This window comes from Saccopteryx bilineata, chromosome 3, assembly GCF_036850765.1.
Source record: "Saccopteryx bilineata isolate mSacBil1 chromosome 3, mSacBil1_pri_phased_curated, whole genome shotgun sequence".
Lineage (NCBI taxonomy): Eukaryota > Metazoa > Chordata > Mammalia > Chiroptera > Emballonuridae > Saccopteryx > Saccopteryx bilineata.
Window position 1 is genome coordinate 191993669 of NC_089492.1, and position 27561 is coordinate 192021229.

The window sequence follows — 27561 nt, forward strand, 5'->3', positions numbered from 1 at the left end:
CCTGGAAACTGGGTCCTCTGCATCCCAGTTCAACACTCTATCCACTGCGCCACCGCCCGGTCAGGCTGATTATTTACTTTTTAAGAATGGTGAGCAGCTGGCAATTTCCCAAAGAATGCCTACATGCCATTTCAAAAATTCTTGTCCACAGACCACAGGATTGTAAACTCTACAAGGGCAAAGATGTAATTGCCTTATCCCCAGAGCCTAACAGTGTCTGATAAATTGTAGGTGCTAAATAAATACTTTAGGTATTACTGATGAGTGCTGCAGGCTTCTGGGAATTACAAAAAGAAAATGATTGGAAAAGAGCATTTTGTGTAGAAGGAATAACATGGACAAAGATGGCCCCACTTTGTTTTAGATAAGTCTCACTGATATTTTAGAAAAAAGAAAAGAAAAATAGTAGGGTCCATTTTCTAAGAGCTTGAAAGTGTGAGGACCAGAGATTTTTTTTTCCAGAGATTTTTAACGTGTTAAACAATTTGATGAATTCCTGTTTTACTGAAAAATCACAAAATGCTGTCAATTTGTCTTATTGTAAATAGGCTTACATTGAGCAGGTGCCTCAGGGATGGCAGGTGAATAAAAGACTAAATAATTAGTTTAAGAATTTGACCTAAAAACATTGATCCTTTACTGATCATTTTCTGTGTACTAGGCATTGTACTAGATAATGTTTATACATTGTCATTGCAAATTAAAAAACCATGAGATCAGTAATCTTTGTCTCTAGTTCATAAGAGGAATTTCATGTGCAGTGATTTATCCAAGGTTTCATAATTAATACATAATGAGAATGATGTATTTGACTCCTTTTTAAAAACACTGCTTTTGTGCTGTAATTCATATATTATAAAATTTACCCATTTAAAGTATACAAGTTTTAAGTACAGTTATATAACCATCTCATTTATTGTTGAAGCACACACACACACACACACACACACACACACACAGTCTTATTTAGTGTCTAGGGCAGCATTTTTCTAAGGTTAGTTAAACACTAACTTCACAAATTGCTTACGCAGAACTTTACTAACAACTAATAAAGTGATTTACAGGTTAAATTGAGCCAGACACTTGTCTGAATCCCAAAACCTTGATACTGGTTGTGTGACCTTCAGCAAATTTCATTATCTGCAAAAAGAGGATAAAAATTAAAGTGAATTCACTTAAAATCACTCAAAATGCTGCCTGATACGTACTAAATGCCCAATCAACATTAGTACTGTTAATGCACACTAACAGCTCCTCCTGGTAACTGAGTATCACAACATCTTGATATAGCTTGAGTTGTGAAAATTGAAGTCAGTGAAAAGTATTTCTTTTATTATATTCTAATTCTTTGCAAATTGGTGATCCATGAATGTCAGTAATTTACTAGTAAAATTTTTTTACAAATAATTCAGCATTCAGAAGGCATTCTCCCACTTAAACTTACTATCACAGAGCCAGCTAGCTGCCTCCCAGTTGGCTACCAAGTATCTTTTTTATTTCCTTCTTCCTCAGTGACAGTACAGACTTCATTCTGGATGGCAATGTGCAGGGTAAAGGACAATTCTGGACTCTGTCCCAAGCGAGATTTCAGAGATGTGAATAGATATTGCTGAATAGGATTCAGGATTCAGTTGAGAGAGGTCTTTTTGCTCTTCCTCTCTCCTCTTTCTCTGGGTCTTGATCATGGACTTGATGTCTGGAGCTCTGATAGCCATCTTGGACAATAAATTATACTTGAAAAAGAAAACTACTTGTTCAGTATGAAGAAGGAAGGTGGGAACTTGGTGTGTAATACCCACCATGAGCTGTCTTATCTTTTTTACATGAGAGAAAAACAACTTGCTTTAACGTTATTTGGTTTTGCGCTACGTACAGCTGTACCTAATTTCAGTTCACTTTCATTTTTCTTGGTCAGCTCAAATACTACATTTCTTCAACAAGCACACATTAAGTATTTGTGTTGTGTGCTCCAGTAGTTGTTTTGTGGGCTGGATATGCAAGGAAAGAGAGAATCTCTGCTCTTAGGAAATAAAGTTTGGTGGAAGAGACATATAATAAAAAAATAGTGTAGTCATCAGTGCCAGAAACAAGGCTCGGGAGAGTCCATGTCGGTCTGGACAGACTTGATTTTCAGGAGGCTGGATACTGAAGAGCCAATCAAGTGAAAAGCAAAGGGCATTTCAGGCAGAGAAGTACCTGACAGAAATGCCCCATGATGCACAGCAGGTCTTTGTGGAATGATTTGTTTCGATTCAGATACAGGACTACAGGGACATTATCTAGCCTTTGCCAAAAGGAGCCAGGCCTTTATATTTATGCTATCCCCCCACCCAGGAAGATCTAAGTTGACAGAGGGAAGACTTGGCACATAGTAACCTCAGGTAACATCTGTTGAAGCAATGCTGTGCACCTCAATGAAGAACTGGCCAACAAGTTTAAGGATTCAGAGGGTTAAGAAGTAGAAAGAGTAGACATTTGGCAAAGAGTGTAGCCAAATTCCTTGTACCCCTTTCCTCACAGCAGACCTAAACTGAAGAAAGAAAAAAAAAAAGGAAGGTTGGGATGGGAAGGCTGCAGTACAAGGGGGAAGACAGGTGTGAGGACAAGGACTAATTGGCAGCAGTGAAACATAACGTGGAATGCTTAGAGCAGACTCGAGCTGGGGTATGCGAAGTCATAGACAGGGCCTGACTCTAGTGCACACTTACTCTCAAGAGTAGCTTGAGCTCCTTTAGCCTCTGAAAATGCAAATACAAGTTTACAGTTTCTAATTTAAAGGCCCTGTTATAAAATTAAAAATGCAACCAAGGGCAATGAATTGTGAAATCCAATCCTGTAAAAATTGTCTTGACCTATTACAGTATACTTACACACTTGGCCTAGTAAATCTCTTGACTCAATAACATAAAGGACAAAAATAGGGCACTCTTTACCAAGAGAAAAATTTACTGATAGCCATGGGTTATATGTTAGATATTTTCATGTATATTCACTCCTTTAATCCTCATAACTGAGTTACCTTTAGTTTTACATTTTAATTTTTTTACAAATTATGTAAATATGGTTAATTGATTTGTTTCAGCTCACATAGCTGGTAAATGAGGAAAGCAAAACTCAACCAAGGGGCTATATCCTATCTCCGCTCTTTCTACTTGACATCTGAGTTGTATACTAATACTTAGATTCAACTTCAGCTTCAGCACCAAAATATTAAATAGCATTAAACAGTAAAGGGCTAGAAGACTCTATTTTTCTTATTATTTGGAAATATAAAGTTCTTTAACTCTCAATAATTGCTTACTATTTACTTAACCAGTGAGTTATACATTGTATAGATTTAAATAAAGTGTCTCTTTGTTCTTTATATACTGCTTCTATGTAAAGCAGTCTTTCTATGAGAGTTGGCTTTTAATTTAGAAACATCAAGTCCAAAATTAGTGAGAAAGCAAGAATTTCCCATCTGTATATATCTACTGCATATTCTACTAAGCCCAACAACAAGAACAAAAAACCATTAACTTAAAGAGAATGTATCTTATTCTGGTTCCATCTAGGCCAGGGGTTGGGAACCTTTTTGGCTGAGAGAGCCATGAATGCCACATATTTTAAAATGTAATTCCGTGAAAGCCATACAATATGTTTAACACTAAATACAAGTAAATGTGTGCATTTTATGTAAGACCAACACTTTTAAAGTACAATAAGTCTCTGAATTCTTTTTAATAATGTTGTTATGCTGTTGCTAACCAATGATGAATAAAGTACTTCTTAGCATTAATGCGACTTCTAGTGCTGCATGGTTTTGCTGATGGCTTTGTAGTCTGGTTGATACATGGTGAGGTTAAGCTTCATGCAGGCGTTGAGACTTCCATCCGTTAAACGTGATCATAGGTTGGTCTTAACGTTCTTTAGATGTGAGAAAGACTGCTCACATGAATACATAGAGCCAAACATTGTCAGTACAGCAATACTCACGTGCTGCAGTGTGTGGTGCGTTCCAAGTTTTGATAATCAGCTGGTCCGCGGGATGGTTTTTTCATTTCTCCCCACTTGTGTTTGCTCACCAACTCTGCTTGCTGTGATGCAAGTCTTTCCAAATCTTCACTCAGTGACTTGAACTTATTCACCCACATGTCTGAGGCCTTCAGGTCAGCAGCTTGTAGCTCAAAATCTGACAGACACCAGGGATGTAACTAAGGTCAGCCCTGTCCACTGCACACTCATGTGGACGGGTGATGAACTTAAAAAGACAAGTGCGTTCACAAAATTCTCCAAAGCGTGCTTTGAATGACTGCAGATTAGATGTGAAGCCTGCTAGCTGCTGGAGATCAAGATGTTGAGCAGGGTCACTTGCTGTGCATGCATCTTTCAACTCCCAGTTTTTCAAAGTGTAGTAAACGACCTGTTTCAATGTCCGTGATGAAGAGTTCCAGCTTGTTTTCAAATGCAAACACTGCCTGTTGAAGGGATAAGACTGTATTTCCAACACCTTGCATTTTCACATTGAGCTGGTTCAGATGTTCAGTCATGTCCACGAGATATAGAACTTCAGGAGCCACTCAGTGTTAGCTAACTCAGGATGCTTTATGTTTTTCATTTCAAGAAAAGTCCAGATTTCGCTCAGACAAGCTGTGAAACAGCTGAGCACCTTCCCTTTTGACAACCAATACACATTGCTGCGCCAAAGCAGACCAGGATAATTATTCCCAACTTCATCCAGCAGTGTTTTAAACTGGCGATCATTTAAAGCTTGGGGAACAATATAGTTGACCACCTGAGTGACCAGCGACATCACCTCACCAAGCTGCTCGCCACACATCCTGAGCACAAAGCGCCTCCTGGTGTAGGATGCAGTGAAAACTTAGGATGGGTCTTTTCATGTTCACAAAGAAGCGCTATGAGTCCTCTATTTTTCCCCACCATGCACGGAGCACCATCAGTACACACCGAAATAAGTTTATTCATTGGTAATTTTTTTCTTTAGCAAACTCAGTGAAAGAGTTAAATAAATCCTCCCCTCTTGTTGTCTCTTTCATAGGCAAAACAGCCAAGACTTTCCTCACTTAGTGTGTCACCAACAGCATACCTTGCAATCACGCTGAACTGGGATAAATGGCTTACATCTGTTGACTCATCCAAAGCGAGAGAAAAGAATGGTGCTGCATTTGTCCTTCACTTGTGTTGCCTCAATTTGATTTGCCATCATGATATGATTGTGAAGAGTTTTTGCCAACAGAAGCATGCCTTTTATTCGTTTGATTATCTTGTCTTTATCCGAAAAGTTGTCAAAATGTTCACTGGCAACATCAAGCATGAATGTTTTGGCATACTCCCCATCTGTGAATGGCTTTCTGTTTCTCACAATTGCTAAAGCACCAGCAAAGCTAGCCAAATTCCAGTCACCTTGTTGGGTCCAAACACGGAGTTGCTGCTGAGTAGCTTGCACTCTGCACAGTAGCTCTTGACACACTTTATTCCTGCTGTCCCCCGCTGGATATTTCAATGCAAATGTAGTATGGTGTGTGTCGAAGTGCCGCTTTTTATATTTGACCATTTCATTAATGCAATTTTATCATTGCATATTAGACACACTGTAGAACCTGCTCTTCTCCACAAAGGCAAATTCCTCTGTCCATTCCTGCTGAAAAGTACAATACTCCTCATCTTTTTTTTATTTTAGCCACCTTCTTCGTCAAAAGGGTTTCTGCAATTAGCTAGCTGACTACTTGATTAAAAGGAGGCAAGTTTACTTCCTGACCTCACAACGACCCATGTACATTACGCATTATCCAATAAAACTCTGGTGTTGTCCCGGAGGACAGCTGTGATTGGCTCCAGCCACCCACAACCATGAATGAACAGTAGGAAATAAATGGATTGTAATACATGAGAATGTTTTATATTTTTAACATTATTTCTTTTATTAAAGATTTGTCTTCAAGCCAGATGCAGCCATCAAAAGAGCCACATCTGGCTCGTGAGCCATAGGTTCCTGACCCCTGATCTAGGCAATGCAGTAGTTAGATTCACTTCAATGAATACCGACTACAGGAAAGAAAGAAACAAAAAAAGATTCTTTTAAGTCACATTTACTGGTTCACATAAATATCTGAAAACAAATACATCTGTCATCCCTTTCTCTATCCTTGGCACATATTACTATAGATCTTAATACAAACTACTATAAATATTCACAAGGGAAAAATGAATTTAAAAATATGAAAACAAGGACAATAAATAGCCAAATAGGGTGACCATTAAAAGGACTGTTTTTTTTAAAAATAAGCCACTGATTCACAACTTTTATTAAAATATTTTATATTTTATAACCTGATCTTATCTCGTTTTGACAGCAGCTGAATTAAAAAATTGCAAAATTTCAACTAAACAAAACATTCAGACACAAGTTTATACTTCAAAAATTCTATCAACTTCCGCAAGTAAAGAATAACTGCATATGAATTTACATTAGTCCTCTGGTCCAGAATACGCTTTCCATTTAAAATATTTGTAATCACTCTTCTGTATGGCATGGGTAGCTTCTAGTGGGAATTAGTATACAGTCTGTTCTTGATGAACACGACAGTAGACAAATGTTGCCTGATGCCTGGATGATGCTGAATGTGGCAAAACCAGCGAGACAAATTAAGATATTTCTCCTTTTCTTGAACTGTTAGGTCAACCTAAGTAGAGATTAAAAACACAACACAGACATTACATAAGCACAACTATTAATATCATTGGAGTGGGAGATAGATATTGGGGAAGAAAAAACCTAGTTCTCAAAGCCAACATGTTCAGATAAGAGTGAAAAATTTCAGCCACTTGGAAGAGCTACCGATTTATTTAAGGCTTTTATGTTCAGTTCAAAACCAGGTGTGCTTTCTAGGGAAATCTGGCATTTTTAACAAATGTCAATTTTACATTAACCCAGGATCTGGATGCCCAAAGAGTTCGTTTTTTACTTTATTGGAAAAGAAAACAGGAGTAAGAGAACAGCTTCCAAAACAGTAAGATATGGTTCTTACTCTAATATCTTCCAGCAAACCTAAAAAAAGAAAGGTTTATTGGCCTCTAAAATACTTAAGGGTATACTTTGTAAACTCTTATACATACATATGCATGTACAGCTATTTATAGATGGCTGGTGTGTGTGTGTGTGTGTGTGTGTGTGTGTGTGTGTGTGTATGGACTACTGCTTCCTTTCTATTGAACTCTGGGGAAAAACTCCACTCAAAAAGACAATGACCCTTTTAATTTTAAGTGATTATTGCTTAGTACACAAAGGGCTATTTCCAGCGGCAAATGCCTCAGGTGAACAATAGACTTAAATTCTGTGCAATAAAGCTGGACTCTATCTTCAATAGATGTAACAGTTCACAGAATTTATTATCAAGATACAAGAATGCCCAGAGATCTGACTGGAGAAAGCTCCAGTAAAAGCAGTTGGTGCCAATCATTTCACTGGGCTCAAAATCCAAAGACTTTTCTCTGAAAGACAAATCTTAGATTCCAACCATGAAGAGCTGGCAGGGAAAGAGAAAGCCAGAAGACAGGAACTCACAACCGTGACCTGTGAAAAGCAGCCCAGTTCCTTCTCCAGTTGTTAATTCAATATTTATTTAATGAATATTGCAAGATAAACAATAAAAAGGTAGACATACAGTATTTTCTCAATAAATATTTAAGTGCTCTCCTATAGTCATTTTATATTTACTACGAGTCAATTTAAAACAAATACCTGAAGCAAGTTATCCTGCCTCCCTTTTCGCCTTCATGATATCAGGATACTACTATTTCCGTACATATTTGATCTTTTAACATTATCTTTGGTGGTCTCAACTACTTCTGTTGGCCACATTTGCTTAAATTATTAGCAGTGATGGTCTCATTGGTTCTGTTACATAAAAATTTAAGTTTTGGGTTTAAGCACATATGAGCTGCTATAGTAAATTATAAAATATACTCATCTTGTTTAAGGGGATGTCAGGTTGCATCTACTTAACAGACAGATATGACTATAAGTATTCCACCTACAAAATAAGTCTATAGCACGCAGATGAAAAAAAATTAACATATTTGTCAAAAAATTGGTCAAGAATCTTTTTTATGCAAAACAGACTTTTTATTAAATGAGAATTCATGGTTTCACACGTAAAGAATTATGTTATTCCTGTCTGATGGGCATACACATGAGGCACTTAAACTATTATTGTGGAATAAACTAAACATCAGTCTACATTTCTAAAAGTAAAACATATTTTATAAAAGAGCTTTTTGGTTCTTTTTTTAAATCTTTACCATATGTGAAATCCACCACTGATACCGAAAAAAAATATAGATTTTTTAAAAAAGCTCAACCACTAGTTAACATAGCTGCAAATCTGATAGAAAATGGGGGCGAGTTCACTAAAATAAATAAATAAAATTCAAAACCACTTCAGCAAATCTTTAGTGGTAGTTAAAGCAAACAGAAAAACAAGTTTTACTGCAGCTTCATCTCATGATCATTTGAATCTGCCCACTCTCTTGCAATTTACTCTCCAGAACTCTCTTTTAAAATGTCTCCATCCAGCCATTTTGTGAGCTATTATTTTTCAGAATAAACTAAAACGCACTGCAAAGAAAACATTTCCAAACACTAGAGTGCTGATGTTTGTCTGATCTACGTTTAAGTTGCTCACTCAGGGCCCTGGCCGGTTGGCTCAGTGGTACAGCATCAGCCCAGTGTGTGGATGTCCCAGGTTCAATTCCTGGCCAGGGCACACAGGAGAGGCAACCATCTGCTTCTCCACCCCTCTCCCTCTCCCTTCTCTTTCTCTGTCTCTTTCTTCGCCTCCTACAGCCATGGCTCGGTTGGAGCAAGTTGGCTCCAGGCACTAAGGATGGCTCCATGGCCTCATCTAGGTACTTAAATAACTTAGTTGCTGAGCAACGGCCCCAGAAGGGCAGAGCATCGCCTCGTAGTGGGCTGCTCAGTGGATCCTGGTCAGGGTGCATGTGGAAGTCTGTTTCTCTGCCTCCTTACTTCTCACGGAAAAAAAAAAAAAAGTTGCTCACTCAGATATTGAAACAGGGTAAAAGAGCAATGCATTCTTCCTATTCACATTTCAGAACAGTGTTTTTTATTAGAGGATGAGCATATGCTGCTTCTAGGCTTTTTATTTAAAATTACAACAAAATATGACACACAGAAGAATCAATATTCTTCAACTTAAAATTTTCAAATTTAAAGTCTCTAGTGTAAGAATTATAACAGACCCACAGTATAAAAAAATTTCATTCTAAGACCTTTTTAAACTTTGTCTAACATTTCCCAATTTATTGTTTTATTTAATAATTTATTAAATAATTTTTAACTAGATGATCTGTTTTAGAGAATGCAAAGTTGTTCATTTGCCCTCAGAAAACTTGGCTAGAAATACACAAAGCTTTTCCAAAATGATCAAGTCACTACTTAACCTTCCTTTAGTTTCAACTTTGGACTTGTCCCTTGAGTCTAAGAAAATTATGACTGACCTCTATTTGTTAACTTTGCTACTTTTTGGTAGACAATCTATTTCTGAATTTACAGTAAACAACAAGAGTTTTCTCCGCATCAAGCCTTCTGGATGGGATCATATGGATTAACATTGGTTTTCCTTCATCCCTTTTAGTAGAGTAGTTTGGCTCCCCTCCCCTCCCCTCCCCTCCTTTGTATGACAGGAAACACAATGCAAATTGTTCTAGTTACTACTTCCTGCTTCTTACTGGTCTACATGCCAGTGCCTACTTAACCATTCCTTTTTTATATCTATTGGCACTCAATAACTAGTTTGAACTTTAAAGCCAAACAGATAATATTCTGAGTCACTACTTTTCCACGAAGACATGTGAGAAATACTTGAAGGGACCTATTCCAGATAATGATGAAATGCTGGTCTGCTACCCTTACTACTGGCACCACGCTGCCTTTGGGATATGCTCTCTGGCTAGCCATCCTGGACAGCCACCCTGGACAGCTCTATAGCTATTTCTTTCCATTTTTCCTTTCTTCCTAAAAGAATGACATATCTCCATCTGTGTTCTGAACTTCAAACAAACAGATTTCAGTTGATAACAATCTGATACTCAAGCAGCACATAATGTTACGAAGGATTTTAATAATCTTGAGTAACAGTCTGTTCATAGGGACTGCTATCTACTAGTGAAATCAGTTTAAGAAAGCAATGAATCACTGGTGTGATAATAAACAGCCACACTAACTGGCAGTGTATCAAAGGAAGAACAACATAATATTCCTCAAAGGGAATTTAATTTAGATAGACCAGATCTTACAATTAGAGTATGCTGGCCACAACTAAAATTGGGCTTACACTGAAATAAAATACAGCAGGATTATTTAATGACTTGAAGATTCCATGACTGCTGCTTTGTATATTGCACTGATTACATTTTAAGTATTTAATAACATGAACAAATAAATGAAAAATGAGGGCAAACATAAATATACCAAAGTAAACAGAGCATGGGAAACTGTCTGATAAATATGAGCAGGTAGCCAATCAGAAGTTCATATCTACTGTGCTTGAATTTAATACCTAGTAATCATTTCTTTCTCATCTGGGTATTTTTACACCTAACTCAACAGGGATGTCATTTAAAACCACAGTACAGTTCTGTCACATTTAGTCTGCAAGGCCTGTTCCTTGATAAAGTATTTATTTCTCCCATGTACTTTGCCTGAACTTGGACCAAGGTAGAAGAGATGCTTTGGCTATAAACTCACTTTATGAAGCCAAGAGGATAGTTAACTTACATAGTATTCCACTCAGTTATGTTTTTTAAAAAGATAAGCATAATATCCTTAATCATAACATCCTACTCACTACATATAAAGAGGATATACATCTCAAATTAGGAATTATAAATAGCTACAGGTAATTAAATATTGTTAATGTAACCCTAGTTTTAACATGTACCATTGAATGAAACAGTTCCAAGCTGCTTGAAAACCAAACATCCTGGAAGGCATCAGGTATCATCATTTAACTTTGCAGCTGTTATATTTTGCATTATGGAATTATGACCTTGTTTACTCTGCTGGCAAAGAAATTCCACACAAGCTCCCTCGTTCTCAGAGTATTCTCTGCAGTAGCATGACCTGCATAAGCCAGGGGACAGAAAAATGAAAATACCGGCATACACTTGGTTTGCAAGAGTTATACTTCATTTTCATCCTTTTTTTTTTTTTAAATTAGATGAGAGAAATGTTCTCCTGTTTAACAGCTTGATGCTCAATGAAGCCAGACCTTGCGAGGGTCATTCATTAGCCTGCTGAGAGGTATTGCGCGCAGGATTAGAGATGACAATTCTCTAATATTAACTTCAAAATTAAGTAATGCCACAAGACACAAGGTGCAAAAAAGACCTCATTGACTGAATGCGTGAGGTACAGAATACAGAAAAATGGAGGACTCCTTTTTTTTTCCACAAGGGGGATATGGGTGTTGGAAGATTTCAGGGAGAGAGATGTAAGAAATTACAAACTCTGAGCCAAACTGCCTGGTTTTCAGACATGGTTTTGCCAGTTACTCAGGTGATCTCAAAGAAGACATCTCACCTCTCTATGCTTCAGCTACTTTGTCTGTAAAATGGAGATAATAGTACTCGCCTCACACGGCTGTTAAAGGATGTAATGAGTTAACATTTATAAAGCATACAGAACAGTGCCTTTATAGTTAGTGCCAAATAATTATTTGTAAATAAACTTAAGATAAAAACAATTTAAAGAGATTGACCAGAGATAGAAACATTGAAGATATGAGAAAAAAAGAATATAAAATTTGGGACAAGATCCAGAAAGGGGGCAGAAGGTAGAGGGGGAAGTGAGGTAAGACACCAGAGGAATGGATCAGCTTAGGAAAAAGCAAGCTGATTCTCTCTGAGGCCTCAAAAAGGAGACAAGATGAAGGAGGATATGACATAGGCAGGGCTGGAAGGTGAGTGTGTTCAAAGTCTAGCCTCCATTTTCTGGCTGAATAAAGGAAGAAGGCTCTGTGATAATGACTGAAGATAAAGAGGGAGGCAGAAAAGTGAAGCTTGAGCAAAGTGCTAAAAGTCTGGAAATGTTCCCAGGAGGAGTAAAAGAGCTGATCAGTGTGGCCCAGCTGAAGTTGAAAAGTGTAAATTTACTGTGGTGCCAATCTTCAGTGTTGTAACATCTCCAACAGAACTCAGCCTAGACATAGCATTGAAGGCATTTATTTAGACTAACCAAGAGTTGGGGATTTACAGGAAAGGGTGCTGAATATTCTGTACAGCAGAACAAAGAAACTGAAGATACCACAATAAAAGGATGAAGTTGAAATTACACTAAAGGGGATCTAGGTTGGATGGGGGAGAAAGTATGTAGGTTAGAAAAAAGGGAAGGGGTTACTTTAGATAATGATGGGGCTTAGGGAGTAAGAGATTAAGAGCTAAGGAGAAGATGAGGTACTAGAATGAAGATGGAGAGGTGGGATCCAGGTGATGATGACAATCAAGTCCAAAGGGTGGCAAGAGAAGCAGTTGCAAGAAGAGCAGAATGACAGGAATCCAGCAGATCAAGGAATAGGAAGCAACTATGTGTCATGTGCACACAGAAGGAATATTTACATATATTTACATAAGGTACCTATATAAAAATCGCTCCTTTCATTTTTACTTGATAAACTAAAAACTGAAATTTGATTTAAATTCAAGACAAATCATCTGAACATTACAGAAAAACAATGAAAAACAATAACTATTCAAATACTTACAATGAAGCGATGGAGGCCATAGTATAACAGGATATCTGCTAAGGTAAAGTTGTATCCTGTAAGGTAGACTTTATCTTCAAGATATGAATTAAGATCCTAGAAAAAAAACAAAAATTTATTTAAAAGACAGTAATACTAAAGTTAACTACCATTATCATTTGACTTTAAAACATTTAGAAGGCTATTAGGAAACTGAACACTGACATCTAGTTTAATAAATTGTCTTTGACATTAATAGATTCATTCAAAATTACAAGTCATATACTAGTCATCTCATTTTAAAAAATAGGGCAAACATCATTAGTCTTATTTTAAAGAAATAAGAAAACATTAAAAATTATATTCAAAGCGATCATTTCAGATTCTCAATTTTTGGGGGGGAGGAAACATTTTATAAATCATGCTCTTGTGAGATTTATTTTTTCCATTAAAACATAAAAAGCTCCTCAACAATATTTAACTCTTAAGAGAATTATAATTTATTGGTTTGTTGCCCTATTATATATGTACATTTTTAAATTTTTAATTGTGCTACAATACCTGTAACATAAGATTTACCATTTTAACCATTTAAAAAAAATTTTATTTATTCATTTTTAGAGAGAGAGAGTAGAGACAGAGAGAGAGAGAGAAGGGGGGAGGAGCAAGAAGCATCAACTCTCATATGTGCCTTGACCAGACAAGCCTGGGGTTTTGAACTGGCGACCTCAGCATTCCAGCTCTATGCTTTATCTACTGCACCACCGCAGGACAGGCACATTTTAACCATTTTTTTAATTGTATAATTCAGTAAGTGTTATGGGTATTTACACTGTTGTGCAACCAGTTTCAGAATTTTTTCATCTTGTAAAACTAAAACTCTATTCAACAACTCCCCATTTCCCTTTCACCCCAGGCCCTGGCAACTACCACTCTGCTGTGTCTATGAATTTGACCACTTTGGATACTGAATATATATATGGAATCCTAAGAGTATTAGTCATATGTAACTAACTTATTTCACTTAGCATAATATTTTCTTTAAGGTTCACCCATGTTGTAGCATATATCAGAATTCCCTTTCTTTTCACGCTAGAAAATATTACATTGTATACGTATATACCACATTTTATTTATTCACTCACCTGTCAATGGACACTTGGGTACTTTCCACAACTCAGCAGCTATTGTGAATAATACTGCTATAACCATTGGGTGTACACACACCTGTTTGAGACCCAGTTTGGGTATATATTTGTAAGTGCAATTACTGGATCATATGGTGATTCCATTTTTAATCTTCTGAGGAATCACTATACTTTTTTCACAGCAGCTTTACCTTTTTATAGTCCCATGAAAGCACAGGGTTTCCCATTTCTCATCAACATTGTTATTTTCTGTTTCTTTGGTAGTAGCAAACCTAATAGAGGTGAGGTGATTATCTCATTGTGGTTTTGATTGATATTTACCTAATGATTATTAATGCTGAGCATCTTTTAATATACTTAATAGCTTTGCATGTCTTCTGAATGTCTACCCAGGTCCTTTGTTCATTTTCAGTTGGATTCTTAGATTTTTCTTAGTTGAGTTTAGGAGCTCTTTATATACTGCTCAAAAAATTGGGGAGTATTTTATAGCTTCATATTCATTTTGAAATATCCCCTAATTTTTGTGAGCAGTATATATTCTGGATATTAACCCTTTCTCAGATATGTAATTTGTAAATATTTTCTTCCATTCCATGGGCTGCATCTTCATTCTGTCAATTGTGTTTGGTGATGAACAAGTTTTAAATTTTGATATAGTCTAAAATTTTAGTTTGCTATTGTTGCCTATGCTTTTGGTATCATATCCAATAAATCACTGTCAAATCAAATGATGTGATTTTTTTCTCGTTTCCTTCTAAGAGTTTTATATATAGTTTTAGGTCTATGCTTAGGACTTTGCCATTTTGAATTAAATACCATGCAAAGTAGGGGTCCAACTTCATTCTTTTATAATTGGGTAGTATCTAGTTTTTCTAACATCTTAAAGACTCTAGTTTTAAACACCATATAAGGCTACAAAAAGTCCTGTCAGTTGTTCTCTAATTACCATCAATTTTTAAAAGATTATTTTAAATATATACAAAGTTAGTTCCTTTAAAATCATTACAAAAAAAATGCTAACTATTGAACTTCCTAAATAGCCACTAGGTACTTCTGAAGAAAAAAATATTTAAAGAACATGTTAAAAAAGTGATATAAAAATGTTTAAAAGGCCCTAATTTAAATTTGACATATTGTCTGACAGACCAGCATGAACAAATCAATTAAGTTCCTGAGAAAAGATAAAAATCTGGATAAAAAAATTATATGAATACTTTTGGTCCCTCTCAAATTTAACATATAATTTAACAGCACAGGGATTTATATTAAATTACCTTTAAATTAAATAAGACAAAATATTTGTTTAACCTTTATAATATTTGTTTATACATAGGTTATATGAAGTATTATCAGATATTCTCACAGGCTACTCTAAAGACTAGTTATAAAGCACTGCACAGTTGTCAATAGCATTAATTCTGGAAAAATTCTTTTTTTTTTTTTTTTGGTGACAGAGTCAGACAGAGGGACAGACAGACAGGAAGGGAGAGAGATGAGAAGCTTCATTTCTTCATTGTGACACCTTAGTTGTTCATTGATTGCTTTCTCATATGTGCCTTGACCGGGGGGCTACAGCAGACCGAGTGACTCCTTGCTCAAGCCAGCGACCTTGGGTCCAAGCTGGTGAGCTTTGCTCAAACCAGATGAGCCCGTGCTCAAGCTGGTGACCTCAGGGTCTCGAACCTGGGTCCTCCGCATCCCAGTCTGACGCTCTATCCTGGTCAGGCCTGGAAAAATTCTTAAACAGTAGAGACAGCATTTTGTTTTCTTAAATCACATTCCAAATACCTGCTATGTGGTAGATCACTAATCAGTAAATGCTCGTGGAGTTGAACTTAATCTTTCTAAGTTTGCCTAAGCCTTTATTTAAAAGACAGTGATTTTCAAAATGGTTTAAGGATATGGATTATTAGAGGTGATATAAATGAGGGCACAAAGGAATGTGGACATAAATGAGGAGATAAATTCAGAAGAATAAAAGTAAAATTTGAGTAGAAAGAGTAAAATATATTAGAACTACCACTTAAATTCTAGTAATCAATTGAATGGAGATAGTTTTTCTCCAAACATATTCAAATGAAATAACTTTGATAAAGTATGAAAATAAAGGTATCTTCATTTAATTTAAAGAAGCATTTTAAAATAAGGTCTGGAAAAATTACAGTCCTTAATATATAGTGTATATATTCTTTCATTTTTTGTGACAGAGAGAGAGACAGACAGAGGGACAGAGAGACAGGAGAGAGATGAGAAGCATCAATTCTTTGTTGCAGCCCCTTAGTTGTTCACTGATTGCTCTCTCATATGTGCCTTGACCAGGGGGCTACAGCAGACCGAGTGACCCCTTGCTCAAACCAGGGACCTTGGGTTCAAGCTGGTGAGCTGTGCTCAAAACGAATGAGCCCACACTTAAGTCGGACCATGGGGTTTTGAACCTGGGCCCTCTGCATCCCAGTCTGATGTTCTATCCACTGGGTCACCGCCTAGGTCAGGCTATAGTGTATATGTATATATTCTTAAAACAGAATCTATATCTACGTTTTAGTTATACAGATTCTTAAGGTTAGAATCTTAAACTTTTTTTTTTTTTTTTTTTGGTATTTTCTGAAGTGAAAAGCAGGGAGGTAGAGAGACAGACTCCCACATGAGCCTGACCAGAATCCACCCAGAAAGCCCACTAGGGGGCGATGTTCTGCCCATCTGGGGCATTGCTCCATTGCAAATAGAGCCATTCTAGTGCCTGAGGCAGAGGCCATGGAACCATCTTCAGCGCCTCAGCCAACTTTGCTCCAATGGAGCCTTGGCTACAGGAGGGGAAGAGAGAGAGAGAGAGGAGAGGGGAAGGGTGAAGAAGCAGATGGGCGCTTCTCTGAAGGGGGCAGGCTGGCAGTCTGTTCTGGCAAAAGCAATAACAAGTACAACTACCCCTAGGCAGATGGAAACAAGAAGGTCAATACCTATTTAGCTACTGAATCTCAGAGAAGAGATTCCTGTATTAATAGTTCACTTATTTCAGCCTGTAAGCAGAAGTAACAATACCTTCAACAGAATGCGGATATCATCTTTAGTGGAGTTTCCATCTACTCGCGTTACTCTGTACTCTAACCACTGCTGAACTATTGCTTTTTCTTCTGCTGTGCTCCCAAGCAAGTATTCTTTCTTGGCTTCCTTGACCAGATGAGTCGCTATAGTAGTCAATCCGGTTAGACTTGGACCATTGTTTGTTTGAAGAACTGGAATCTTTAAAAAAAAAAAAAAAAGGTTCTTCAGGTAATTTCAAAAACAAATACTAGCACCACTGCAATTCTAAGTAATTGCTAAATTCCTCAACTGTTTTTCAAATAGTCTAAGATTTTACTTTCAGATACTAAATTATGTACTAAATTATGAAAATGAAAGTCAGGAAAATAGCAATTATATAATATGCATTTGATAACAGATGCTGATGCTGAAATTGGTAATAACATTGCAAAAATCAGTATAATAGTTCTATGTAATTTATAACCATGTATGTACAAAAAGAGAAAATGTAAGTCCTTATAACACTGCATTAATTTTGATCAAGTTTACCCACACCCTATTTTATTTTAGAACAGTGAACATGCTTAAATAAACCCAACTTCTGTAATAACAAAAACAAGGACATTATAGTGACACTGAGTTCATATTAATATACAGTGTATCCATAAAGTCATGGTGCACTTTTGACTGGTCACAGGAAAGAAACAAAAGACGACAGAAATGTGAAATCTGAACCAAATAAAAGGAAAACTCTCCCAGTTTCACACCTATTCAGTGCAGTTCGATGTGGGCTCACACACAGATTTTTTAGGGCTCCTTAGGTAGCTATCCCGTATAGCCTCTACAGACTCATCACTGACTGATGGCCTACCAGAATGGGGTTTCTCCACCAAACTGCCGGTTTCCTTCAACTGCTTATCCCACCGAGTAATGTTATTCCTATGTGGTGGCGCTTTGTTATAAACGCGCCGATATTCATGTTGCACTTTGGTCATGGATTCGAATTTAGCGAGCCACAGAACACACTGAACTTTCCTCTGTACCATCGACATCTTGCCTGGCATGGCCGTGGGCTGCTCCGCTGTATACACGGTGTTACGTCATCATCTGCACATGCGCACATGCTGCCACATCATCCTACAGAAACTGGGAAGGTTTTCCTTTTATTTGGTGCAGATTTCACATTTCTATCGTCTTTTGTTGCTTTCCTGTGACCGGTCAAAAGTGCACCATGACTTTACGGACACACTGTAGTTAGAACCACTAAATGGGATCTATGCTGGTTTTAGTGTTATATAAGCTAATATAATTACCTATCTTATTAACTAGGTATGGGCTGTGATGGTGACTTGGTTGTCATGGACTGCATATTAAGCAATTCTGGAGTCACTCTAACTCTGGACTCATATTTCATATTAAAAAACCATACTGCAAATATAATTTGGGCAACTGGTAATAAAGTATGGGTTTCAGGTAACCATCTGAAAAATTATCCTAGTTTTCATGTTTCCCCTATTATAACAGCAATACAAATGGTCATCTAATCATTATATCTTCTAAGATAGGTAAATAATCTTGTCCTCGTTTTACCAATAAAGAACCAAGGTCACCAGGTCTGTAATGGCAGAATCAGGTTTGAATAAAATATGGCTGGCTCCAAAGTCCATCCTCTTTTCTCTACACAGCCTAAAGATAGAACTCTTACACAGCTGCAATCATGGGACACAGATTATTTTCTCATTCATCTTAGGGTTCCACAGTTTTCAATTAATACACTTTTAATGACTACAGAAGTAATATTCCAATGTGCTGATAATTTAATGAACCATTCCCCTAGAACTGGATCTCTGAAATGTTTTCAGTTGTTTATTATTGGTAATGTTGCAATAATGCCTAATCGCTGGCTTACTACTGTCAGTTGTCTTAAAAAGAAATGACTGCATCTTATTACATATCCTCATCCAGTCCTCAAACACAAAAATAGAAGTTTCAATAGCTGTCTTCTGCTACAAAAATGAAAAACGAAAAGAAACCATATTCCGAACTGCAAAGCCCTCACAATTGGGCCTCAAACTATAATTTTGGGTTTACTTTGCATTGTATCACTCATTATACTGCTCTACTTTTGCCCCAGACTTCTCAGTGGTCATAACTTATTGGTCTTTCACAATTTAAACAGATTTTTCTGTGAAGTTTACAAACCCATTCTTATAGTAAGAATTAACTTTCTCATCCATACTCAACAATGCTTACCTCCATTTAGTAAACATTCTTGTTCTGCCTTAAATTAGCTGCCAGTGACAGCTTCATACTAGACAATAAAATCCCCTGAAGGCAAGACTCACCCCTTTGCAATGTTCCCTATAAAACAGAAATCAAACTAGGGAATAGTGGTTGAAGGGACGGAATCAGCACAAGGCCAGAGGAAAAAGCAAATGCAGGTCACTTTGGCTCAAATGCCCTACCCTGCTACCAATCACTGGGCTATCTTAAGCAAGTTGTGGATCCTTTCTAGATTTTAATACAATTTACATGTAAAAACTACAATATGTTGCTTTTAAGACAAGATCTTTTAAAAATTAAATTTATTGGGGTGACACCAGTTAACATAATTATACAGGTTTCAGGTGCTCACTTCTACAACACATCTCTGTACACTGCATTGTGTGTTCACCCTCCCAAGTCAAGTCTTTGTCCATCACCATTTATCCCCCCTCTACCCTCCTCCACCTCCCCCACCCCCGGAGTCACCACATTGTTGTCTGTATCCATGAGTTTTTTCTATTCATTTTGTTGTCCTTCTGTATTCTTATCATAAAGTTAATGTAATATATTTCACTGTCATAAGATATCATTATTCAAAATTATCTTGGAAAACTTATATTCTACTTCTTTACCCACAGAAATAGGGCTTAGGATGTCAAATAATAATATGTTTGATAATGTGGTGTCTGTTACACTTAAGTTGATAACACTGTATAAATGAAATTGCTAAAAGAAAAAAACTTAAATGTTCTCAGCCCCTCCAAAAGGTAAATATGTAAAAATAATAGATGAGTAAACTAATTCAATTGGGGAATTTTTTTCATAATTTATACATATATTAAATCATATTGTACATTTTTAGATATCTTTTTTTAATTTAGAAATTAAATTTAATGTGGTGACATTGATCAATAAGAGTACATAGGTTTCAGGTGAACATTTCTATAGCATTGGAACTGTTGATTGTGTTGTGTGCCCATCACCCAAAGTCAGATCATTTTTCTGTCACCGTATATTGTCCATTTCAGTTTTATCTGTGTCCGTGAGTTTCAGTTTTATATCCCACCTATATGAGGTGTATATTTGTTAAGAAAAAGTTTTAACATGGGCCAAATGAAGAACAGAAAATGTAAGAACAAAAAATAAATGACATCTGGAAAGAAATCTCAGGAAGGCAAAAAATGTATATAGTCATGTGTCCTGTGATGATGTCTGGTGTACGCAACAGTGGTCCTCCCACAAAACAATATGGAGCTAAAAAATTCCTATTGCTAGCAACATCACAGGTATCACTAATAGAGAGGACTGTTTATGGTCCTTTATCTGTTTCCAAGCAAATTTATTATGAAAAAAAGAAACAAACCAAGCAAACAACCCTGGACATATTTCTAAGTGGCACTTTCTTAAGAGCCTGAGGCGCTGTTATCACAGGAGATGAGAGCTCTACATATGTGATGCCCTGAAGACCTTCCAGTGAGACAAGATGTGGAGGTGGAGACAGTGATAGTGATGCTCCTGATCCTGTGTAGGCCTGGACTAATGTGTGTGTCAGTAATTTAGTTTTTAACAAAAATGTTTAAAAAGTTAAAAATTAAAAATAAAAAAAATCTTATAGAAAAAGGGATAAAAAATTTTTGGAAGTTGTATAAATATGTTTGTGTTTTAAGCTAAGTGTTATTATGAGTCAAAAAGTTTTTAAAACTTTAAGTTTTAGAAAGTAAAAAATTACAGAAACCTAAGATGAATTTATTATTAAAGAAAATTCTTTATAAATCTAATGTCACCTAAGTGTACATCCAGTGTGTGACCTCCTGGGTTCACCTTTACTCCCCACTACCTCGAAGAGAACTTCCAGTCCTGCAAGCTCCAGTCATGAACAGCAGTGTCATTATACAGAGGTACTATTTCTTATCTTTTATCCCACATCTTTCCTGTACCTTTTTTATGTTTAAGGAGACAAATATTTATCATTGTGTTTCAATTGCCTCCAGTACTCTGTAGTTACATGCTGCACAGGTTTGTAGTGTAGTGGCAATAGGCCATACCATGTAACACAGGTGTGTAGGGAGTAGGCTACAAATAAATCTAGGTTTGTGGGTCACTCTGTGATGTTCTCACAAGGATAAAATGGCCTAACCAGGCATTTCTCAGAAGGTATCCCTGCCATTAAGCAATGCAGACTGTACCTCCAAAGTTGTCATATACTCTCCTCGTCTAATACATTACCTCCACAGCAAACATTGATCTTGATAGAATACAAATGTCCTTCAATGCCTTGAGAAATCTAAGTCCTTATACCTTACCAATCTCATACATTGGTAAGGTATAAGAACTTTCCCCCCTCATTCTCTGCCCGCCGCACAAAGAAATCGATACATAACGCCTTAGAAAAGCTTTCCCTGAATCTTCCGGATTGGGCCAACACCATTGTGTTCTCTAAACCAGCTAGCTTACTGTAGCACCATTCAGCATTGTGATGAAAACAGCTGTAATGTTTGCCCACCCAGCTAAAAAAGCAAGCTTCCTGAGGGCAGCTTCAGCTGTCACTGCTGTATTCCTCAGGCCCCTGTTACCTTTCTAAAGTAGTTGTCTCACAATGAATGAAAGGTATTCTTATAGTAACTGCTGTCACTGAATACGAACACAGGACCTCCAGGTTGGTGTACCCGCGGAGTCTGCGGAATCTCTTCGCTTTCCCAGTATGCGATCATACCAGGAAACGTTGGGGCCGAGCCCGAACGTAGCAGGTTCCCTCCCTCTTTCCGTGGGGTTCGGGGAGCAGGGAACGGCCGAAAGGCGCCAGCCCGCTTGCCCCGCTACGCAGACACGTGGGGAAATGAGGGGCCGCGCCGTCTCCCGGGCTGCTTCTGCCGGTCAGCCCGTCCTACCTGGGCTCAGCAGGATCCGCTCACACCCACTCTTCCCCTCCGCACCGCCTCCGCTTCTCACCTGGCGCTCTCCCGGAGCGCTGTATTTGTTCCCTCCGCTTAGCTCCAGAGACTTCTCCAGCAGCTCCAACTCAGCGGCCGCCGCCATCTTTCGGCCAGAGCTCCCGGCAGGGGCGGAACAGGACGGCAAGGAGCTCCTGCATTGGCGGGGTGGGAAGGCTGGCTCCCACAAAACTGTCTGGCTATTGGCTGAAAGGAGGCGTGGACGGCGCTGCGCGCTGGAGGCGGGGCCAAGGGGAGGGAAAGGGCGCGTTGTGAGACAAGTGGAGTGGTGCGGCACAGTGCGATGTTCCGGGTCGTGGAGGCCACGCCCCTCCCCCCATGTGCAGTCAGTGCTGGGCTTTTGCTGCTGCAAAAAGCTGAATCTGCCAACTTCCAAACGGGAGGCTCTTGCTAGACTGCCAGAATTAACTGGTTAACTGATGTAGCTTGCTAACACTTTTATACATACCGGTAATTGGAACTGAAACTTACCTTTCTTTGGTTCAGGAATCTGAATTTGAACGGTCGAGTTGCATAGCAAGGAGTTAATTATATAGTATTAGGGGTTTCCAACTGTAAGAATGAGAGGGCACTCGATCACCAGATGTGCAGGCTTTATTAGAAAAGAAAGACCTGCTGGGGCACCCCTCCAGAAGAAGTGCACCGAGTTACAGACTAGCTGCGAGTTATGTAGTGTTTGGGAGAGCCTGAGGGGATACTGAGGCAAAAGTCCTGGTATGTCCGGAATGCTTCTCCTTGGGGGACTTCGAGCATGTGGGTGTTGAATCAAAAAGTCCTGGTATGTCCGGAGCCCCTCCTTGGAGCGGCTTGTCAGCTTTTTGGAATTCCTCTGTCTCAGGGTCAATAGTCCAGTAAGGGTGAGGTCTGACAGATAAGCGGAACATCAAGAGGGCAGTTTGGAATTCACGTATCTATCAGTTCTCAACTCTGTGGTTACATATAAAAGAAAGGCAGTTATTAATTTTATAATATATGGTGAGGGGTGATGAGGAGAAAGAGGAGAAAAAATTGGAAAATTATTGCTTCTTCTGGAGAGAACTTGAGAAGGGAACCTTGCCAAACCAAGTCCCCCATCCAGTTAAGGAGGTCGTCAATTTCCATGCTGTGAAGTCTGAACCAGGTGATGTCTCTGAAAACCTGAGTGAGGAAGTAAAAAAATTTTGCGGGGTAATAATTGTCCGTTGCTTGCTGTGAGTGCCAAGTGGACAGAGTGACATGGTGATGCATGGTCTCCTGGATGAGCCTCATGAGACATGCTGGTCTGGTTCCTCTCAAATGAGAGGACATGTGGAGATTTTAAGATACAGGAAACCTGTTGGTGTAAATTTTTAGAAGAACTGAATATGTGTGGTTAAAAAGGAAGAGGGTTTGGAGAACATTCAGGAGGGAACTTCTCGGGCTGAGGGGCGGCTTCTTCCTGCTGTCATCCCTACCTATTTGATATTTCCCTCATGAAGTTCTCCTTGGGGTACTGGGAAATAGGAGTGTAGGAGCATTTGATTATAGGTAATCCTGGAGACTTCTCTCATCCGGGCCTGTAAGAACTTGATAAAGAAGGGGACAAGTATTAAAATTATGCACAGAATTAGAATTGGTCCTATAATTGGTGCTAGCATGGAGAACAAGGGGTTTTTCCACCATTGTTCGGAATAGGGGCCGGTACTGGCCTGGCCACTGCGGATTCGTTCCTGAAGTTTTCGGAGAGAGTTGATATTTTCCTCGACCAGGCCAGACTCATTGATGTAATAACAACACTGTTCCTGTAAAAAGAGATAAGTACCACCTTTCTCGGCTGTTAGTAGATCTAAAGCCCTTCGGTTTTGTAGGGCGACTTGAGCTAGCGAGGTCAGTTGTCTTTGGAGAGAGGCTAGAGAGGTGGCTGAATTATCAAGGGCCTGTTCTAGGTCTGCCTTTAGTTGGTTAGTAGTCCATATACTATGGCCTAAGCCAGCCCCATCTATCCCTATAGCTGTTATAGAGGTGGCAAGGGTAAGGCCAAGGAGGACCGGGAGGAAGGCAGCCCATTTATTCCTGCTTGTTCTCAGCTGGTTTGAAAATTCTTCCTCTCCAAAATAGATTAGTTGTGGTGCAACTATTACTGGGACACAAGGGAGGGGGGAAGAGGTATATAAAGTTTTTAGAATGGTTCCATTGCACCAGAAATGAGTTCCGTTAGGGCTGGTTAGAGAAGTTTTGATTGGGATAGTCTTGTTACATAACGGGGTAGGCTGATTGGTGTAGCAAATTGGGAGGGTTGAGGTGGGGTCCTCTTGGAAGAGAGGAACTCCAGAAAGAAAAAAAGGGTCTGGATTTTTGGTGATGTTGAGTGGATAGGGTAAAGGAACTGCCGTGATGGGAGGCTTATTAAGGAAGGCACAGAGAAAGCAGTGAGAAATGTTATATACAGAAGTGAGGTTGAGAACTTGGATGCCCTGTTTGATGAGTCCTATCCATGAAAAAGGTTGAGAGTAGGGATCAGATGCTTGAGTTTTAAGTTCATCTTCATAGGTAAGGATAGAATTGGTTAATTCTTCGAGAACCTTGGAGGGCGTTTTTTCCCTCACCCATTTTCGATATATTTTGAGTTTTCTATCTGGAAGACCAAAGTTTGACAAATAGAGATATATTAAATATGGCTTTACCCACTTATTATCCCAGGGATCCCAGATATCAAAGATCCAAGGATTAGCGGAGGCAGTCAACTGAAGAGAGAGACAGTCTTTAAAGAACTGACCATCAGTGCACTTATCTTTACAACTGGGTTTAGTTTGGAGATCAGGAATGCAGAGATAGGGCGGGCTGTATAGCGGGGGGTGAAAGTTCTTCCATGGTAAAGTTAGAGATATTTTCTCCTGGCAGCCCTGGAGAGAGCAGTTAGCTTGAGCTAAAAGAAATGTTTCATGTCCGTCTGTAGGCTCTTCTTCAGCCGAGAAGACCCAGCGATCCTGTCCCCTTACCATGAGAAGGATAAAAAGACTGAGAAGCGTTAGAAGGTGAATATTATTCATTCTCCTAGTTCTTCAGGGATACGGGAGAGCTTTAGGGTTAGGGGACCTGTAGGGGTTGAAAGATAGGATTTAGGAGGTTTGCTGATATAGGGTTTGATGTGAGAGAGGTGAGTCCAGTGGGTATCTCCCTCTTTTTACAGCTGTTGGAGTACTCAGGATGACTGTGTGGGGTCCCGTCCAAACTGGTTGAAGAGGTGTCTTTCCTCGGGTCTTCTTGTATACCTGGTCTCCGGGTAGGAGGGAAAAAGGTGTCTTAGTTGTTGGAAAAGGTTGGGGTAACAGCTTGTTGACCTCAGCATGTATGTTGGCTCGCATGTGGGCCAGAGCAGGAAAGTAGGACCCCATGGCGGGATCCGAGGGTGCAAGGGGACTGGAGTCCAGAACAAAGGGTTTACCATACATAATTTCAAAGGGGCTTAAATTTAAGGGTTTCCTGGGCATAGCTCGAATTCTCATGAGGGCTAAGGGAAGAAGCTGAGGCCAAGGTAGGTGTAGCTCTAGGATGAGTTTTGTGAGATGATATTTGAGGACCTGGTTTGCTCGTTCAACCTTCCCTGAGGACTGAGGATGGTATGGAATGTGTAACCGCCATTTGAGTCCTAGGTAGGAGGAGAGAGATTGGGTGATGTGAGAAATGAAGGCAGGGCCATTATCAGATTGAAGTACAGAAGGGAGACCAAATCGAGGAATAATATGTTCAGTTAGGATGGTGGCAACAGTGCCAGCATCTTCCTGTTTTGTGGGGAATGCCTCAATCCATCCTGAAAAGGTATCTACTATGGTAAGGAGGTATTTGAGTCCCTTATATTTAGGCATATATGTAAAGTCTATTTGCCAATTTTGGGCTGGTAGTTGTCCCCGAGCCTGGTGGGCGGGGAAAGATTTGGGGTGTATTCCTCCCTGTGATGTGCAAGAGATACAGATATGACAGGACAAGGTTATTCATTTAAGGGTGGCAGAAATACTATTGCCCGTGAGGAAGGAGGAGATGTAAATTAGAAGAGGTTGATAGCCTACGTGGAAAGAGTCGTGTATGGACTGTAAGATGGTCTCAGTTTGGGATTGCGGAAGGAGGAGTTTACCGTCCTTGAGAAACCATTCCTCCTTTTGTGGGAGAGAGGAGTAGATAATTTTCTCCTTAGTGGAATATTGTGGAGTAAGTGAGGTGAGGAAGTAAATTTGTGAGTCTGGAGGCTGAGTTGCAACTTTCTTGGCTACCTGATCAGCTAAATTATTTCCTATGGGTATAGGAGAGGTGCTTCTTTGATGTCCCTTGCAATGAATAATGGCTGCTTTCTTGGGAAGTAGGGCTGCATTTAAAAGATTTTGTATGTAAGTATGGTTTTGGAGGGGATTGCCTTTGGTAGTAAGGAATCCGCGCTCTCTCCAAATGGCTGCAGCTGAGTGAAGAATATGATAGCAATATTTTGAGTCTGTGTAAATATTAGCCATTTTTCCTGAGCTGAGAGTCAGAGCTCTTGTAAGAGCTATAAGCTCAGCCTGTTGCGAGGTAGTACCCTGTGGTAGGGGCTGAGCCTCGAGGATGAGGTGTTGGTCGGTGATGATTGCATAGCCTGCCTGAGTGGACTGTTGTCTGGTCTTAAGTGCGCTCCCGTCAATGAAGAGGGTGAGGTCTGGAGAGGAAAGGGGTGTAGAAGAGAGGTGAGGGAAGGGGGTAGCAAAACGTGTGAGAGTTTCAATACAACAGTGGGCTGGAGGTAAAGAGGAGGTAGGAAGAAGTGTGGCTGGATTTAGACTTGAACAGGGCTGGAAAGAAAACTCAGGATTTTCAAGAAAAATGATATGAACTTGTTGTAATCGGGAGGGTGATAAATGGGCTAAGGCCTTATGAGTAACCAGGTCCTGTAAGTTGTGAGGAGATCTGATGATGACCTTTTGTCCTAGTGAAAGCTTTTTGCTCTCCAGGGCTAGCAGGGCGGTGGCTGCCAGAGCTCTGAGGCAGGGTGCCCGTCCCTTGCAAGTGGGGTCAAGCTGTTTAGAGAGATAAGCAACTGGTGCGAAGGAGGGTCCCTTTTGATGTCCAAGGACCCCCAGGGCAAGCCCTTGTTTTTCTGTAACATAAAGTATGAATTCTGAGTTTAAGTCTGGAAGCTATAGGGCAGGTGCTTGGAGGAGAGCCTGTTTGAGTTTAGTGAAGGGTGTTTGTATTGGGAATTTAGGGTCTAGAGGTTTGGTGAGGTCCCCTTTAGTGGCCTCATAGAGAGGTTTTGCTAACAAGCTGTAGTTAGGGATCCATGATCTGAGGAAACCCGCAATTCCCAGAAAGGAGAGAAGCTCCTCTTTGGTAGAGGGTGTTGGTATGGAGGATATTAAATGTTTTCTATCGATGGTGATGGCCTTCTGTCCTGGGGTCAACTGTAGCCCTAAATATGTGACCTGTGATAGG

The 27561-nt window shown here is 39.1% G+C and overlaps 2 protein-coding genes across 3 annotated transcripts; both read right to left on the reverse strand.

Annotated features, from left to right (window-relative positions):
• Positions 1 to 5903: 5903 nt before the first annotated feature.
• EEF1E1 (eukaryotic translation elongation factor 1 epsilon 1) lies at positions 5904 to 22283 on the reverse strand. 2 transcript variants are annotated; one of them, XR_010730118.1, is made up of 5 exons: positions 22145 to 22280; positions 16949 to 17149; positions 12783 to 12878; positions 6468 to 6683; positions 5904 to 6045 (listed from the first exon to the last, which is right to left on the reverse strand). XR_010730118.1 is itself a non-coding variant. In XM_066264925.1 (4 exons), the coding sequence occupies exons 1-4, from the start codon at positions 22229 to 22231 to the stop codon at positions 6543 to 6545; spliced, it is 525 nt and encodes a 174-aa protein (XP_066121022.1). In that variant the 5' UTR covers positions 22232 to 22283; the 3' UTR covers positions 6058 to 6542. The 2 variants fall into 2 exon arrangements, 1 of the variants encoding a protein (XP_066121022.1); XM_066264925.1 differs by lacking the exon at positions 5904 to 6045 and having other exon boundaries at positions 6058 to 6683; positions 22145 to 22283.
• A 953-nt stretch (positions 22284 to 23236) lies between these two features.
• On the reverse strand, positions 23237 to 25154 carry LOC136329959 (ERV-BabFcenv provirus ancestral Env polyprotein). The gene is made up of 2 exons (XM_066266513.1): positions 23810 to 25154; positions 23237 to 23283 (listed from the first exon to the last, which is right to left on the reverse strand). Exons 1-2 carry the CDS (start codon positions 25152 to 25154, stop codon positions 23237 to 23239), a joined length of 1392 nt encoding a protein of 463 aa, XP_066122610.1.
• Between the last annotated feature and the right edge of the window lie 2407 nt (positions 25155 to 27561).